Source organism: Hemiscyllium ocellatum, chromosome 43 (genome assembly GCF_020745735.1).
Source record: "Hemiscyllium ocellatum isolate sHemOce1 chromosome 43, sHemOce1.pat.X.cur, whole genome shotgun sequence".
NCBI lineage: Eukaryota > Metazoa > Chordata > Chondrichthyes > Orectolobiformes > Hemiscylliidae > Hemiscyllium > Hemiscyllium ocellatum.
Window position 1 is genome coordinate 19,353,837 of NC_083443.1, and position 17,914 is coordinate 19,371,750.

The following is a 17,914-nucleotide window of genomic DNA, read 5'->3' on the forward strand; positions in this document are numbered from 1 at the left end:
TAACATTTTAGCCAAGTTAGACACACTACATTCTTAAAATTATAACATGAAATGAAATTTAACTTCAAAATGCTCCTGTTTCAAACTTAATACCAAATTGATTTGTGACTTTTTTGGATAAATTGTTCAGTTAACTATCTATATTCATATTATGATTGAATTTGCTCTGCAATTTGAGAGGGAAAAGACAGAATCAGAGGTCACAATATTACAGCTGAATAAAGACAACTACAACGGCATGAGGGAGGAGCTGGGTAGAATTGACTGGGAGAGGACTCTAGCAGGAAAGACAGTGGAACAGCAATGGCAGGAGTTTCTGGGAGTAATTCAGGAGACAGCAGAGACTCATCCCAAGGGAAAAGAAGCATGATACAGGAAAGTTTGAGGCAACCGTGGCTGACGAGGGAAGTCAGAGATAACATAAAAGCAAAAGAGAAAGCATATAATGTTGTGAAAGGTAGTGAGAAACCAGAGGATTGGCAAGCTTACAAAGACTGACAGAGGACAACAACAAAAAAAATAAGGAGAGAGAAGACTAAATCTGAGGGTAAGCTAACCAGTAATATGAAGCAAGACTGTAAGGGTGTCTTTAGATATATAAAGAGCAAAAGTTAGGCAAAGGTGGACATTGGGCTGCTGGAGAGATAGTAGTAGTGAAACCTTGCTATTGTGGTGCATAGAAATGGCTGAGGAACTGAATAATTACTTTGTGTCTTCTACCGCAAAGACTGACAGGAGTAATATCCCAAAAATTCAAGAGTGAGGGGGCAGAGCTGAGTATGGTGGCTGTCACTAAGGAGAAGGTGCTAGAAAAACTGAATGGTCTGAAGGTGGATAAATCACCTAGACCAGATGGACTACACCCCAGAGTTTTAAGCTGAAGAGATAGTGGAGGCATTAGTGGTGATCTTTCAGGATCGCTAGAATCAGGGAGGGTTCCAGAGGACTAGAAAATCACTAAAGTGACACCTCTGTTTAAAAAGGGAGTAAGGCAAAAATGGAAAATTACAGACTGATTAGCCTGACCTTGGTCATGGGTAAGATCCTGGAATTCATTGTGATGGATGAGATTTCTGAGTACTTGGACGTGTATGGTAAAATAAGGCAAAGTCAGCATGGTTTCATCAAGGGGAGATCATGCCTGTCAAATTTGCTAGAATTCTTTGAGGAAGTAACGAGCAGGTTTGCCAAGGAGAGTCAATGGTCCTGTGTCTTATATGATCTAAATTGATGCAATTAGCAAAAAAGGAGGAAATTATTGGTTTCTACATGATGACAAAAATGAGCTTTTCCTTCTAGGTTGTGAAACCTACTATTCAGCCTCCATTACCACCTGTCAAACCATGCTTTCCATCTGCATCCTCCAAACACATCCAGGTAAATCTTCAATATTTCTTTTAAAAAATGTTGCTCCCACTGCTATAAACCAGGAGTGTTTTGCAAATCCAGGCCAGGGGGTGAATTAGGCTCACCTGGATATGAACAAGGAGAAAGTGAGGACTGCAGATGCTGGAGATCAGAGCTGAAAAATGTGTTGCTGGAAAAGCGCAGCAGGTCAGGCAGCATCAAACGAGCAGGAGAATCGACGTTTCGGGCATCAGCCCTTCTTCAGGAATGAGGAGGGTGTGCCAAGCAGGCTAAAATAAAGGGTAGGGAGGAGGGACTTGGGGAGGGGTGTTGGGAATGCGATAGGTGGATGGAGGTTAAGGTGAGGGTGATAGGCCAGAGAGGGGGTGGGGGCGGAGAGGTCAGGAAGAAGATTGCAGGTCAAGAAGGCGGTGCTGAGTCCGTGGGTTGGGACTGAGATAAGATGGGAGGAGGGGAAATGAGAAAGCTGGAGAAACCTGCATTCATCCCTTGTGGTTGGAGGGTTCCTAGGCAGAAGATGAGGCGCTCTTCCACCAGGCATCGTGTTGCCATGGTCTGGCGATGGAGGAGGCAAAGGACCTGCACGTCCTTGGCGGAGTGGGAAGGGGAGTTAAAGTGTTCAGCCACAGGGCGGTTGGGTTGGTTTGTGCAGGTGTCCCAGAGGTGTTCTCTGAAACATTCCGCAAGTAGGTGGCCTATCTCCCCCATGTATAGGAGGCCACATCGGGTGCAGCGGATGCAGTAAATCATGTGTTTGGAGGTACAGGTGAATTTGTGACGGATATGGAAGGATCCCTTGGGGGGGGGGGGGGGGGCCTTGGAGGGAAGTGAGGGGGGAGGTGTGGGCATTTCTTGCGGTTGCAGGGGAAGGTGCCGGGAGTGAAGGTTGTTTGGTGGGAGATGTGGACCTGACGAGGGAGTCGCAGAGGGAGTGGTCTTTCCAGAACGCTGATAGGGGAGGGGAGGGAAATATATCCTTGGTGGTGGGGTCTGTTTGGAGGTGGCGGAAATGATGGAGGATGATACATTGTATCTGGAGGTTGGTGGGGTGGTAGGTGAGGACCAGTGAGGTTCTGTCCTGGTGGCGATTGGAGGGGCAGGGTTCAAGGGCGGAGGAGCGAGAAGTGGAGGAGATGCAGTGGAGAGCTTCGTCAGCAACGTCTGAGGTGAAATTGTGGTCTTTGAAGAAGGAGGCCATCTGGGTTGTTCGGTATTGGAAATGGTCCTTCTCGGAGCAGATGCGGTGGAGGCAAAGGAATTGGGAATATGGGATGGCGTTTTTACAGGGGCAGGGTGGGAAGAGGTGTAATCTAGGTAGCTGTGCAAGTCAGTCAGTTTATAGTAAACGTCAGTGTTGAGTCGTGTATATGAACGATCCTAACTATTAAGTCTACCTGGTTCAAGTCCAATCTCGTGTGGAATAACATCTCTGAACAGATTGATCAGAAAATATCTAAGTCCTGTTCTAATCCTATGCTAAATGAGGGAATTCACTTTAGCTCTACTTTTATTTTAGTTATAAGTAGACAACATAGTCTGACTTTTATTTCATCTAGTTGGCATGATGGCTATTTAATTCCATATTCCTAGTTTAAATACTGCTCCACTTGATAGTTCATGTCTAAGGTAACTTCCTTAAAGAACAAAATCATATCATTCAAACATAAACAGTTCAGTTATAGATAATGATTGGTAAGTGTTGTTACTGATTTTGAATTATCAATGTTTTAAATCCAAAGAATTTTAAACTCATAAGTAAGATGAGTTGCTCAAATCAATGAGAATTGGTTTGCAACCTTCAAGGAACATCACTCTTCCCACACTGATGAAAATGTTGATGAACCAACTGTTGCCTTTATACAATTTCCATTCAAAAGAACAGTAATTAAAGAAAGTCAAAAATTAAATAGCATCTTTGATAAATACATGCTTTCTATTTACTTGTTTACAACATTGAAATTGCCCCTAAAAGTTTTAATTATCAAAAAACAGGACATGCCAATCATTCCAGCATTTCAATTTGAAAGCAATTTGTTATGCTCCCAGCGAGCTGTACACTCCAAATAAGTGCTCAGTGTGTGCCAGTTCAATATTGGGTTCTCCAGAGTCAACACAACTGACAGCATTGTGAATGGGTCAGAGAGAGAGAGAGAATTTGGGCTATTCTGCAATTTAAATAAGTTAGTAAAAAATCTTGACTTGTAGAGATGATGCACCGGGTCAACTTGTCATTTTGAAACATCTCAATAACAATATTGCTCTATATTGTAATGTAGGAGTTTTTGGGTGCAGTGGTAGCATTCTTGCTTCTTAGCCAAAGCTCCAGATTCAAATTTCACTTCAGAAAGAATATAAAAATTCAGATTCAGATTCCTTACAATGTGAAAACAGGCCCAACCAGTCCACACCGACCCCACGAAGAGTAACCCAGCCAGACCCATTTCCCTCCAACTAATGCACCTAACACTATAGGCAATTTAGCATGGCCAATTCAACTGGCCCATACATCTTTTGGACTGTGGACTGTGGAAGGAAACTGGAGCACCTGGAGGAAACCCACACAGGCATGGGGAGAGTGTGCAAATTCCACACAGACAAATTCCACCTGTGGCTGGAATCGAACCTGGGGAACCTGGGAACCCTGGTGGTGTGAGGCAGCAGTGCTAACCACTGTGCCGCCCTGTAAATCTTTCCAAGATAAAACAATACAGAGAAACTTTGATTATCTGAACGAGACGGGCGGGTACTATTTCGTTCGGATAATTGATTATTCAGTTAATCTATTCAATGCCTCTCCTCTGGGACTCAGTTTTCTGTTAAGTCTGCTCCCCATTCAAGAGACTAGGCAGTAGCACACCGCTCATGAGTCCCCGCCCAGTCCCCATTGCCGTCCAATACCGCCTGCCCCCAAACCTGTCCAACACCGCCTTCCCCCATCCTGTCTATACCCCCCACCCACCGTCCAACCTTCTGCTCCCCCCAATGCGCCCTGACCCCATCAGTTTTCCCTCTCCCTCAGGGGCAGCCAGAGAGAACACCAAATTAAGACCACTGCTGCCTTTGTGGGGTATGTCTCCAAATAGCATGCGCACACACACAGACATTAGAACATTACAGCACAGTACAAGCCCTTCGGCCCTCGATCTGTGGAACCAATCTGAACCCCATCTAACCTACACAATTCCATTCTCATCCATATGCCTATCCAGCAGACACAACTTTTTACTGCAACATTTTGACAAGTTCAAACTCAGCCCAATACAGAACAATGTTAGAGAGAATATCTGGGGAAGGAGGGTTTAGGGTTCACTCTTATGTAGAACTCCAGGGAAAGTGTGGGGAGAGGGAGAGAGAGGGCAGGAGGTCAGTCATTTGGAGATGGGAACCCAGGCACTATCAATGTCCAGGACTGTTCTTGGCAGCTTTTCAGTAAGCCAGGTTCACTTTTAATCACTGTAGACAAAGGACACGATCAGGGTTGAAATAGCTTTTTGATGTAATGTTTCTATCGGGACCTCGTGTCTCCTTCGGATGATTCAATATTTGGTTAACTGATATTCGAATAATCGGGGTTCTTCTGTAGTAGGTGGTAAAAGTGGAAGAGGTTCCAGATCAGAATGTAATGGAAAGGAATTGGAATCCCTATCAATACTGTTGTACAACATGCATCTAAAAATATGTTGTCACAGTATCTCTGACTCCTTGAGTGGCTTAGTTCGCCAGAGAATTGGTATGGATCAAATTGGTACTAATGGTTTGATCTCTGTTGATCTGGGGTGGATTTGGGAACTGCCTCATCTCCTACATATGAGATGCTGAGAGTTGGACCTCCCTTCAGGGACACAACAGAAGATGATTGTAATAGAAGTCAAATATGAAGTATTATTGTGACTAAACAATATAATGTTCTTCTTGCTAGGTTGGTTACAAGCCAAAAGTTGCTTTAAGGCCACCAAATCAGCCCAGATGAAGAGGAAATATGTCACAACATCATTGTATTTCAGACGCACAGCTATGGAGCTGGTAGACTCGTTGTCTTTTTCTGTCATGTCAGGGAAGAGGATAAAGCATTATCTTTGTTTCCTTGTCGTACAAGTTTGTACACTTTGGAAAAGAAAATTTAAACAGTACAAGACGGCTAGGTTAAAAAAGCAAAAGACTGAACATCTCTAATAATGGTGCTTTCACGGTACTGTTGCCTTGATATTATTAAAGATACTTTTTTAAAATTTTACTTATGTAAATTAAAATAATTCTCCTGCAAACTGTGATGATACAATTTGTGAAGTAATCCTTCTATTTAGAAAGAAGTGATTTTTGAAGAGAGGAAATCCAGTAAAATATTACATTTGCCTGCTTGATTTGGTCTCTCACAATGTTCTATGCATGGATGTGAATCAGCAGGATCATTTTCTAGCCCCCTTCCAGTATTTGTGAAGAAACAACTTTGCACTTCATTGTCCAGTTGAAGTATTTAGTCTGATTTGATCAAAATAAGGACTTTTACAAATTTTCTGTTTCCACTTTTTTTTTGGAAGTTTGCCTAAATTAGTTGGTTCATATGGAGAATAAAGTCTAGTATAGACTTAATTAGACAAGTTGCCTATACTATACCATATTAAGATTTGACAAAATTGGTCTTATAAAAGCTATATGTCATGGATAACCATTCCTCAAAAAGCTGAGGAGAGAATCAACAGGACACCCTGGTGAAAGGTCACTTACCCTAAACATTAACTTTTTTACACTCTGCCCAAAGACTGTCAAATCCAATGAATTTATCCAGCATTTTGTCGTCATTACAAATCTCTTTTCTGTCCAGCAATAAATTGTTTCATTTAGAACAATTGGGAATCAGCCTAAGTTGAGCTTCATGTTGGAACTCTTTTGTCTGTATGTCATGTGACCTTGCCCATGATTGAACAATCCTCCCAGTGCTAGTTGATTTATCCTTTGGTATACCATGTTCTCTCAATAATATTGTACCATTTCATTTATGCAAGTTTACAATTAAGGACAAAATACTTATTTTATTTATAAAGATGAATTAGCATTCATTGCACAGTCCTCTTTGGTACATTTGCAGGGATTTAATTACTGAAATTGGAAAGATAGCTGTAAGCCTACAGGTGACTCAAATAACCAAACTTAAATAAGTAAATCCCAATCCCAAAGATTTGGGTAGAAACAAATAAAAACAGAAAATGCTGGGGAAACTCAGCTGATCTGGTGATGGGTCACTTGGCTCAACGTTAACTCTGTCTTCTGTCCACAGATATTGTCAAATCAGCTGATGTTCTCCAGCAATTTCTGTATTTGTTTGTTTCAGATCTCCAGCATTCACAATTCTTTGTTTCAGATGTTAGATTTTAAAACTCATCATTAAATGTACATTATTTCCCCTCAAATTTGTGCCTTAACCCAGATTACTAGAAGCATGACACATGCTTGAAGAATATTAAAATAAATTTTGATGGAGACATATGTATTTACAATTTTACTTATTCTCGATCAATGCTTTTGTCTATTTTAATTCAAGGAAACTTTTTTAAAAATTCTGATTTTGTTTGTGTGCATTTTATTTTGGAATGTGTGAGAGAAATCAAACATTAGTGTCAAAGGTCTGATTTATAGGTTGGCATTCCTGATTAACACAGATTACAAAAACAATTTGTAAGCCAACAAAAAGACAATTCAGAGGGAAAATAAATCCTAGAATCAGGTGCATAATTCATTAACTGTATTGTCACCCGAATGACTCTTGTTACACTTTTTAAAAACATGAAGGTTAGCAGGAGAAAAAACTGCAAATTTCTGAATTGAACTAGCTTTTAGGTAGCTAATGAAGTACTTGGAAAACATGATTGGAACAATGGGAATTTTTTAAAAATACATTTCCATGGTATTTGTGGTGGCAAGAATGCTTTTGAGCATATCAAAGGTAGTAGTTGAAATGAGAGACCTCTCATTTCCACTAAATAAACAACTCTATTCAGAATTGCTAAAGTGCATTTTCTTATAAAAATGAATATGCTGAGATGAACAGGTTTTGATTGCCCAGTTGTGGAACCTATATTTTGCACTGATTTTGTTTAAAATCTTCTACACTATCATTTTAATCAGAGCAAAAAACTGTTTTGATTTAATGTTGTCAAAGGTTATTTAAATTTTCTCACTTTTAAAATCAAAAATTGGTGAATTATGATATCAATTGTTATCTAGTTTTAATATTTGAGTTTGCAGTTCCATTTTGTCAAATCCCACAAAAATGTTCATTCAATAAATTATTTGCACTTTTTCAGCTGGACTGAACAAATAATTGTCAGTGTGTAACCAGTTATTTATTTGCTAAGGAAAATAAATACTATACTTGTAATGATGCACTGCAACTGGCTTTGAGAAATTGATTATTTTATTGTGTCCCTGCCTCACAAGTAGACCTGAAATACAATTGAACCCATTTAACTGAGTGGCTATAGAAATAAGATTCTAAGTCCTAAGCAAAACCACACTAATTTATGCCATTAGTTTTATGCCTTTTATTCTTACCTTGATAAAAGTCAGAATAATGCAAGTTCCCCTTTCAGGATACCCTCCAATCCAAATGCAAGAGGTGTTGCTTATGATTTTAAATTGATAACTATTTCTTATAAAATACTGATCACACAGGATACGCTTCACACCAGGTTTGTGGACATCCAGATTTTTCTTGTGTACCCGAAACAAGCACCTTTTTCAGAGTTTTTTCTAATCTCACAAAAAAAAGTTTAAAACGTAGCTTTTTAAATCCTCTACTTCCTTCTTGCAAAGTTTAATGGAGTGGTGAGCCTGTCACAACTAAGCTACATTTTTCAAAATGCCAACCAGGTCCTATACACATCAAACCACCTCAGTTAGTATATATTACTGAGACTTCTGCTTGAGTCAGGTTTCATTCACTAGCAAAGCAGCAATATTCAAATTATTTGCTGCACCACTTCCATTACAGTGTAGAGTTGCTTGATTTTAAGTCTTCCTTTTGACTAATATTAGGCAAAATAAAACTGTCACTACTCTGTCCTAATTTCAGAAGATTACCCTCTGTGGCACGAGCAGCATTTTCCATTTCGCAATAATACTACTACAGCCCAATATAAATTCTACTGGAATTCCACAAATTCATTTCACACCCAACCTAACAGACAGCTGAAGGGATTTTCACTTTACTCATCTATGTTGGGTTTGAACCACCAATATCTATCTAACTATGGTGCCCAGATACCTATGGAAGAAATCTTTCATGTGTTAAGTTTATTTGGCAAACAATATTGTTTCTCTTTGAATTCAAGTGCAATAATGAACAAATGTTCCTTTGGTCTACAATGACATGTGATCTCTATCACAAGATGTGTGCAATTCAGATAACTATCTTAGCAGCACTTTTAAAAAAAACACTTATGACCAGACAACTGTTTCATAAAGACAGAACGTAGTACTAAAAGTGAAGCTGTGAATGTGTTGAAGAACTGTGAGCAAAATTGGCAGAGACTTAAGTATGTTCAGAGCCACTACAAGCAACTGAAAGAGCAAAAAAAAGACCATAGTTCAAAGAAGAGAAAATGGCTACAGCTTTTCCATTCCCAGCAAATCACGAGATAGTGATAGCTTTGTTTAACAAGCTAAAACAGATACCTGTCACAACACTTTGAACCAGTCTCTTCCCAATAGTGATAAGTGTATTCAACCGTGACTCTTCCTGAAGAACAAAAACAATTGCAGAAATTTCAAGCCTCAAAAGTGAGTTTTGAACTTCAAAGTAACAAATATTTAATATGTCCCATTCAGGAGTTGAGGTCCTAGGTTGAAAAAGAGTCCATTGATTTGCTCAGCTCAAAATTCTGTAAATTTGCCCAACTAAAAGATGGTCTCGTTAAAAACTGGATTGTATTAGATATGTGCTCTCAATGCAGGATCTCATCTGTTGAGAGAGAAGAAAATTACTCTCAGAAAAGCAATTATAAATAAGCAATTGTACAAATTAGAAGCAGTGAGAGACTATTCAACCCCTTGAGCCTGCTCTATCATTCAATAACATCATGGCTAATCTGATTGTAACCTCAATTCTGCATTCCCACCTATCCCTGATAACCTTGAAAGCTCCAGTTAAAGAAGAATCTATCAACCTCTAACTTTAGAATTCATTTTCTGAAAAAATATTTTTAAGAGTCTCATCCCCTCAAAGAGAATTTTGTCTAAAGGTCTATATTTTCGTAGAGAAAACATGACCCCTCAGAATCTTGTATATCATAGAATTCCTACAGTATGAAAGCAGGCCATTCAGCTATCAAGTCAACACTGACCCTCTGAAGCCCGAGCCACCTACCCTGCATTTCTCATGGCTATTCCGCCTAGGCTGTACGTCACTGGACACTATGGGCGATTTAGGATTAGCAATCCACCTAATTCACACCTGAAGAAAACCCACACAGACATGAGGAGAACATACAAACTATACACACACGCACGCACACACCCCTGAAGGTGGAATTGAACTAGGTTCCTGGTAGTGATGCAGCAATGCTGACCATTGAACCACCTTGTCACCCGGATATGTTTTGACTATATTTGAGATTTGCAGAAGAGCTGAATTGGTCAATTTGCAGCTAGGGCATATTTATGACAAAACAGAGCATGTTTTGTATTTAGATGATAAAGGCTCCAGCCCTAAACGGCATGTTACAAATTTTGCAGAGGTCATCTTGTGACAGGAGAAAGCAGCATGACTAACATGGGAAAAGCGGTTTTCATTTTAAGAAGCTGAATCCTTTTATACACGTGTGTGTGTGTGTGTGGCCTAAATGAAGCATAATAATGAAGTACAGATGGCTACTGGAGAGATATCAGCTGAAGATTCTGATGAATTATTCTACACCATATAGCAGGTTGGTTCAGTCAGGTCAACAGATGATATACAGTTCCAGACTATTGAAGTAAGGGTTGCAGTAAGAGAATATAAAGTGCCAGACAGACATTGTGTGTCATGCATTATTATGATCTTCATAGGTCTGTCCAAAATGGCTCAACATGTTGATCCAAAAACAAAAACCTTGAAAGTGAGGGTAAGGCTATATGATGGTGTACTCATGCTGAGAGAATGTATTCCTCTGACAGTCCAATGCAGTTTAAATCATAAATAGCAAGCAAAAGCCACTCATGTCAGCCAGGGCAAGTCTGAGCATTATCAGACTTGGTTCCTAATGAAGGGCTTTTGCCCGAGACATCGATTTTCCTGCTCCTCTGATGCTGCCTGACCAGCTGTGCTTTTCCAGTACACACACTTGGCTCTGAGCATTATCAGTCTAATCTCTAATGTGCAAAGAAATTTGCAATGTGTCGTGGCACAGTCTTGACCGTGGAGCAGATCCTACAAGAGTCCAATTGTGTTCACAGGGTTAAGTTGTCTTCCAGGAGAATATGATCTCAAAACATTGGTAAGACCAATTTTGTATCTACTGAGGAAAGTTCCAGCCGCCCTCAAGGCCAGCTTTAAAGACAAGTCAGAAGTACTGGAAAAGAAGGAAGTCATCAAGAAAATGATAACTCCTACAGAATGGATTAACAGCATGACAACAGTGGAAAGCTGAGAGTATATGTCGAACTAAATAATATAAGTAAAGCTTTGAAGATATCTCACTACTCCATGCCAACTAACAAAGGAATTGAGCCACAACTTGCAAAGGCAAAAATCTTGACTACCCTAGGAATCAAGAAGGGCAATTGATGAATGAAACTGGATGAAAGCAACAGCTTTCCATTGTGGATGCATTTAGGAGATAAGAATTGTGAATAGTTTGACATAGCTACTATTTGAAAGGAATGTCAATGCAGACATCATAATCTAGTTACTGATCTAGTGGGCGGCACGGTGGCACAGTGGTTAGCACTGCTGCCTCACAGCGCCCGGAGACCCGGGTTCAATTCCCGACTCAGGCGACTGACTGTGTGGAGTTTGCACGTTCTCCCCGTGTCTGCGTGGGTTTCCTCCGGGTGCTCCGGTTTCCTCCCACAGTCAGGTGAATTGGCCATTCTAAATTGCCCATAGTGGTAAGGGGTAAGGGATAATGTAGGGGTATGGTTGGGTTGCGCTTCGGCGGGTCGGTGTGGACTTGTTGGGCCGAAGGGCCTGTTTCCACACTGTAAGTAATCTAATCTAATCTAATCAATACCAGAGTAGAAGCTATATAAAATAATCTGCTAGTTTATGCATGCAGAAACACAATCTGATGAAACTCCTAGACTGAGCTTCAATAGACGAACCTAAAGCTGAACAAGAAAACAATTCAATTAAAGATGTCTGAAGTCAAGTGTGTATATGATGCAGTGACAACAAACAGTTCTTGTCTGAATCCCAAAAAGACAAGAGCTGTAAAAGTAGTGCAGCAATTTATTGGCCCACTATTTGGCAAAATTATTGCCCAATTCATTGCTGGTGAACCACAGTGCCAACTCATGGGCAGCACTCACTAAAATTAATTAACTGGTGACAGCAATACCAGTGCTGAAATACTATGATATAAATTATGAAGTGACCTGCAATGTAAAACCAGCAAAATAGGACTTCGAATAACCCACATTTAGCAAGGACAAGCAGTTACAATTCTATCCACATCATTAACAATAAACTGGACATATTCTCTTTTGATCTGAACATTCAAAACAGTGGCTGTTCTAGTGTGTGAATATTGTCACCAATACTTCAAGTAAAATCAAAGCATTTTCCTTAAGCTATCTGCTCCATTGCATCTTTAAAGAATATTACTCCAGTTACAGAGATGCTACAGGATGTGGTATATAAACCAGATAAGCAGATGTACACTACACATGTGCTGGTGAGAGCAGCACTTCCAATGAAGAAGAGGATGCTACAGAGTAGGAATGTTCCAGATGCGTAAGACATGGGGGCAAAACCAAACAGTTCAGCATATCAATTCTGCTCTGCCATTTAATGAGATCATAGCTGGTCTAATAATCTTCAACTCCACTTTACTGCCTTTTCCCCAGAACCCTTGACTCCCTTACTGATTTATAAACACACCTTAGTTTTGAATAATGGCCCACCTTTGACAGTCTTCTACAGTAAAGGATTGAACAGATTCACTACCCTCTGAGAGGAAATTCCTTTCTCAGATTAGGCCCTCTGCTCCCAGATTCTCCAATGAGAGAAAAAAAACTCTGCAAAAATTTCCTTCGAATCTTTTTTTCAGTGAGGTCGCCTCTTGTTCGCCTAACTTCCATATCCCGTGAACCTTTGGTACAATATGAAGCAGCAGCTCATTGTGTTCTGAAAGTCACCAGCCCAACAAGCATATTGAACTTAATAGACAAGCACTTTAATTAAATCAGACACCCAACAAGATACAAATCTCCAAGTGTTATAAGGCGTAGTGCTGAAATGTGGGACCAAAAGCATTATGGACCTACCTTTTGCTATAAGACTATACTAGACATACAGTGATGAATTGACAGACCAAGATAGTACAACACGTTGTACAAAAGAAATTGAGTCATTATCAAAATAATGTTTCTGAGACCGAAGTTGTGTTTCAGTGGGCAACAGGCATCTAATCTTTGAAAGCACCAGCATCAAAAAGCTGCAGAAAAACATGTTTTTAAAAAAAAGTGCATATGTCCCCAAATATGCACCTCTCAATAACCAGCAGGTGAGTGCGGGGACTCTGTGGCAGTAAATGAACCCAATTTGAATGCTAATAAGATTATTTTTGATAGAATATGCCTAAATACGGCTATGCCCAATTATCTGAAGGGAATGATGTTTAAGAAGAAAAAATAAGCGTGATGCCTATGGGCAGAGTCATTCAAATGTCATGGCATCAAGATAATAATTTTTAAGGTTAGAATGTGCTCTTAATGGTTTATAAGTGACAACATGACAGCCGGGGGCAAATATGGGTGAACTGGCACATTTTCACATTAAATCCAAGTTTAAATGACTAGCAGTGAACTGACTTCAGTCAAGATTTGGAGGAGCCGGTGTTGGACTGGGGTGGACAAAGTTAAAACTCACACAACACCAGGTTATAGTCCAACAGGTTTATTTGAAAGCACTAGCTTTTGGAGCGCTGCTCCTTCACCAGGTGATTGTGGTGGACATAATTGTAAGGCACAGAATTTATAGCAAAAAAGATTGCTATAACCTGGTGTGGTGTGACATTTGACTTCAGTCAATGCTGCAATAACTCAGCAGGTCTGGCAGCATGGACTCGAGCATTAACTGTTTCTCTCTCTGTAGACACGCTGCCAGTCTTACAGAACATTGTGATTTTGTTTCAGATTTCCAGCTCCCGCAGTTCTTTGTTTTATTTGATTGTCTGTTTATTTTTGACTGGGCTTATCCCGCGCCGTAAACCTCCTGTCCCTCTTCCTGCACCGTACCCGGGAACCTGCCTCCCCGCCCCCACGGTGTAACCAAGGCAACGGGCCGTAAACACACGCCCTCCCGCCACCGCTAACGGCAGAAAAGAGCGAGAACTCCGCGGTGCCAAGAGCCCGGACAGGGTGCTCACCATGACCCGGGAGCTCAGCAAGGAGGCCTTGCAGGAGCTGTACGCCTGGATTGACGGAATCCCGCTGTCCAGGCCGAAACGGAACATCGCCCGGGATTTCAGCGACGGAGGTATAGGGGGAGGGAGAGGAATGGGGGAGGGGCGGCCGCGCAGACTGAGCTGAGCTTTCTTCCCCCTCGCGCCCACTGCCACGGACCTTGAGCCGTTAACGGTCACCCATGGAACGCACGAGGCGCTGGGGGCTCGAGCGCGCCTTCGGGGCGGGGTCCAGTGTCCGGGTGGGTGGGGCCCATGGCTGAAGGGGCGGGGTCTAGGTACCGAGCGGGCGGGGTTATGGTCGAAGAGGCGGAGTTCAGGGCTCTTGGGGGGCGCGGTCACGGATGAGGGGGCGGGGTTCAGAGCCTGCATAAATGGGCGGAAGTCATGGTTGAAGTGTCCAGGGTATGGGTGGGCGGTGCCATTATTAAAGGGGGCGGGGTCTAAGGGCTGGTTGGGTGGGTCATGGCTAAGGAGTCCCAGGGTCTATGAGGGTGGGGCTGTGGACAATGGGATGCGGTCCAGGGCCCATGTGGGAGGAGCAATGATCAATGATCAGCCCTGGGTCAGGAGAGCTATGGCTGCAGTTTTTGGGATCACCTCCCATGGAGGTGACCCATGGCCGGGGTCATAGGTACCTGTGCTCTCCTCTGCTGCAATACACACAAGGGTAAGAGATGCTCGGATTTCCCTGGACTGATATGCTTTTGGGGGTAGATTGGTGCTTACAGAGACATTGATTATTTGCAACCCTCAGTTGGTTCACCTTCTCCCCCCCGATTGTTGCAAAACTGATCAATCTAGTGCAGTACTGAGGGAGTGCCGCTCTGTTATAGGTACTGCCTTGCAGATCTAATGTTAAACTGACATTTTTCTTGGGCAGCTCTAAAAGATCCCGTGTAATTAAACGTTTTAATGACAGGGAATGTCTCCAAGGTTCGCCAGCCAATGTTTAACTAACATCACTAAAAGTTAGATTATCGGCTGCTTATCATGTTGCTTATTGTGGGAGTTGCCTTATGCAAATTGTCATTGAATTTCCTACATTATAACCCTTCAAATATTGTGGTTATAAAGCATAGTTGTGGACCTCTTATCCAAGGAAAGATATATTAACATTTGAGACAGGCTGGAAAATGCTCGCTAAGCTGTTTACAAGGAGAGGTTGGGCCTGCATACTTCGGCGTTTAGAAGAAATAGAGATGATCTTATTGAAATATATAACATTCTTAGGGGCCTTGACAAGGAAGATGCAGAAAGGTTGTTTCCATTGTGGGAGAGTCTCAGACCACAGGGCATAATCTCAGAGTAAGGAGTCATCCACTTAAAACAGATTTTGGAAAAAACCTCTTTTGAGGCTAGTGAATCCGTGGAATTCTTTGCAACAGAGAGCTGTTGAGGCTGAGTCATTAAATATATTGAAAGGTATGAAAGACATATTTCCAGTCAGCCAGTTTTATGGGGTTAAGATAGGAAAATGGAGTTGAGGATAATCAAATCAGCCATGACCTCATTGAATGATGGAGCAAACACAGTAGACCAACTAGTCTTCTTCTGCTCCTATGTTTTATGGTCTTAGAAATAAAATCATTTTTTATGTAGCGCAATAGTTTGGTTCCTGTATGACCCCACACTATACAACAATCACGCAGTACAGAAGTAATCCCCATCATTTACAAATGTATTTTTTGCTATCCACTTTAATCTTATGGATCTTGGAACAAAGTAGAGGTAAGTCAAAATGTTTGTATGAACTCACAAAAATTTTGAAAAAAACTTTTACTTCAGCAGCAATTGTACCTATGTGTCCAATGCGTGTTTCATAAAACACTTGGGAGCTGCTTTAGTTGTTATGATTCCTTGTGTCTATGGTTGAATTTCAAATTCAGGATGAGAGAGAGTCCTTTGGTTGTCCAGTTTCCTTTACTCCAGTAAAGTTGAACTGACATTTCAATTCCTGCCCTTGTGCATTCTTCAAAAGAAAACACAAACTATGCCTGCAGTTTTGGATGCAATCCGCAGCAGCTAGCTTGTTATCGAACAGTAGTCACAAGAGGTCACAGTCCAGTCAAGTTTTACATGGCCCTGCATCCCTTGTAAGGTTGTTATTTGAAGTTCCCCTCACATTTCTAGGTGTGAAGTGGGTCTCTCTTTCCAGACAGCCATATAATCAAATCAAAAGCTATTCTTCACTGTATCAGCTCTTTTTTAAAAAATATATTTTGGAATTACAAGTTAAAAATGCCCATAGCAGGTTGACAATCTGACTTATGCTCATGACAGAGGACATAGTGGTATTGACCCATAAGCTTCAAACGGTAGACAAACCCCAGGTGGACAGAGGAAGCGCTTCAGGGATGCCCTCGAGGCCTCACTGGTGAATTGTGGCATTCCCACAGACACCTGGGAATCACTGGCCCAAGACTGTCAAAGTGGAGGAGAAGCATCCAGGAAGGCATCAAGCACCTCGAGACTGGCCGTTGAGGAAAAAATTGAAGCCAGGCAGAAACAGCAATGCCCCAACCATCCCTTCCTGTGACCACCAACTGCCCCAGAGGAATGAAACTGCACAAACCACCTGACATCAACCTAGGCACTGGAAATGACAATTTGTCTTGTCCCATCAGCAGAGATGGTAGCCCATTATTATACAGTTGAAAGGGAGTTGCTCTAAGAGACAAGGAAACATTCTGCTGATTACCTTATATTGCACCCTACTCCATCCCCTCAATAGATGAGTCCTCCACATTGAAAGACGTTGGAAGAAGCACTGAGGGTGGAAAGGGCACAGCATGTACAGTCAATGTCGACAATGACTGTAGTATCACTACTAATCAAGCTGGTCAGGCCCTACAATACATAGCTACAGAATGGTCTGGAGAAAGTGGTGAGGGAAACAACAAGAGGGCAAAAATCCTGTCCAACATGCCTACTGCAGATGTATCTGCCCATGGCAGAATCATAGGAGTGAACACTACACATTCCTTGTGGAAACGGAGTCCTATCTACATGTTAAAGAAACACTCAATCATGTTTGTGGCACTACTGTTCTGCTAAATGGGATAGATTTCAAAAAGATTAAACATCTCAAGACTTCGCATCCATGAGACACGACAGCCATCAGCAGCAGCCGTAGAATTGAACTTGCAATACAGTCTTTAATATAATAATCCTTCCTCTATCAATATTATCAAGCTGGAAGAAGCAGCCCTGGATCAATGAAGAGTGTAGGAGACATGCCAAAAGCAGCTAAAAATAATCTGAAGCTATAACAAAGGATTACTTGCATGCCAACCAGCATAACGAGCAAGTAATAGATTGAGCTAAGAAATTGGTCAGCCAACAGATCATATCTAAGTTGTTCAGTCCTACCACATCCAGGCATGAATTGTAATGAAAAACTAAACAGCTCTCTAGAGAAATAAGCTCCACAAATATCCCCGTCGTCAATGATGGAGAAGACCAGAATATCAATGCAAAATGTAAGGTTGAAGCAATTGTGTCAGTCTTCAGCCAGAGTGAATGATCCATCCCGGCCTTGTCCACAGGTCCCCAGCATCACAGATGCCAATTCAGTTCACTCCATGTGATATCAAGCAACTGCTAAAAGCATTGAATAATGCAATGTTTATGGGTTCTGACAATATTCCAGTAATTGCACCGAAGGTTTGTTCTACAGAGCTTGCTGTATCTGTAGCTAAACTGTTCCAGTGCAGTCACAACACTAGCATCTACCAGTAATGTGGAAAATTGTCTAGGTATGTTATATATAAGAAAATCAGGACAAATTCAATTTGGCAAATTACCACACCATCAATCTACTCTCGATCATCAATAAAGTGATGTAGAGGGTCACCAATAGTGCTATTGAGCATTACTTGCTTCACAACAAAGGAAGGTGGTTGTTGCAGGTTAGTCATTTCAGCTCCAGCATCTCTCTCCAAGGC

At 41.4% G+C, this 17,914-nt stretch overlaps 2 protein-coding genes across 2 annotated transcripts in view; both read left to right on the forward strand.

The window, feature by feature from the left end:
* adam8a (ADAM metallopeptidase domain 8a) overlaps nucleotides 1-7,535 on the forward strand; it is a 43,120-nt gene extending 35,585 nt beyond the window's left edge. Inside the window, exons 23-24 of the mRNA XM_060854026.1 lie at nucleotides 1,300-1,377; nucleotides 5,288-7,535. Of these exons, the coding sequence (XP_060710009.1) occupies nucleotides 1,300-1,377; nucleotides 5,288-5,338 (129 nt within the window). The 3' untranslated portion in view covers nucleotides 5,339-7,535. The remainder of the gene's footprint in view (nucleotides 1-1,299; nucleotides 1,378-5,287) is intronic.
* A 6,335-nt stretch (nucleotides 7,536-13,870) lies between these two features.
* LOC132835046 (sperm flagellar protein 1-like) overlaps nucleotides 13,871-17,914 on the forward strand; it is a 36,207-nt gene continuing 32,163 nt past the window's right edge. Inside the window, exon 1 of the mRNA XM_060854306.1 lies at nucleotides 13,871-14,041. Within this exon, the coding sequence (XP_060710289.1) occupies nucleotides 13,933-14,041 (109 nt within the window). The 5' untranslated portion in view covers nucleotides 13,871-13,932. The remainder of the gene's footprint in view (nucleotides 14,042-17,914) is intronic.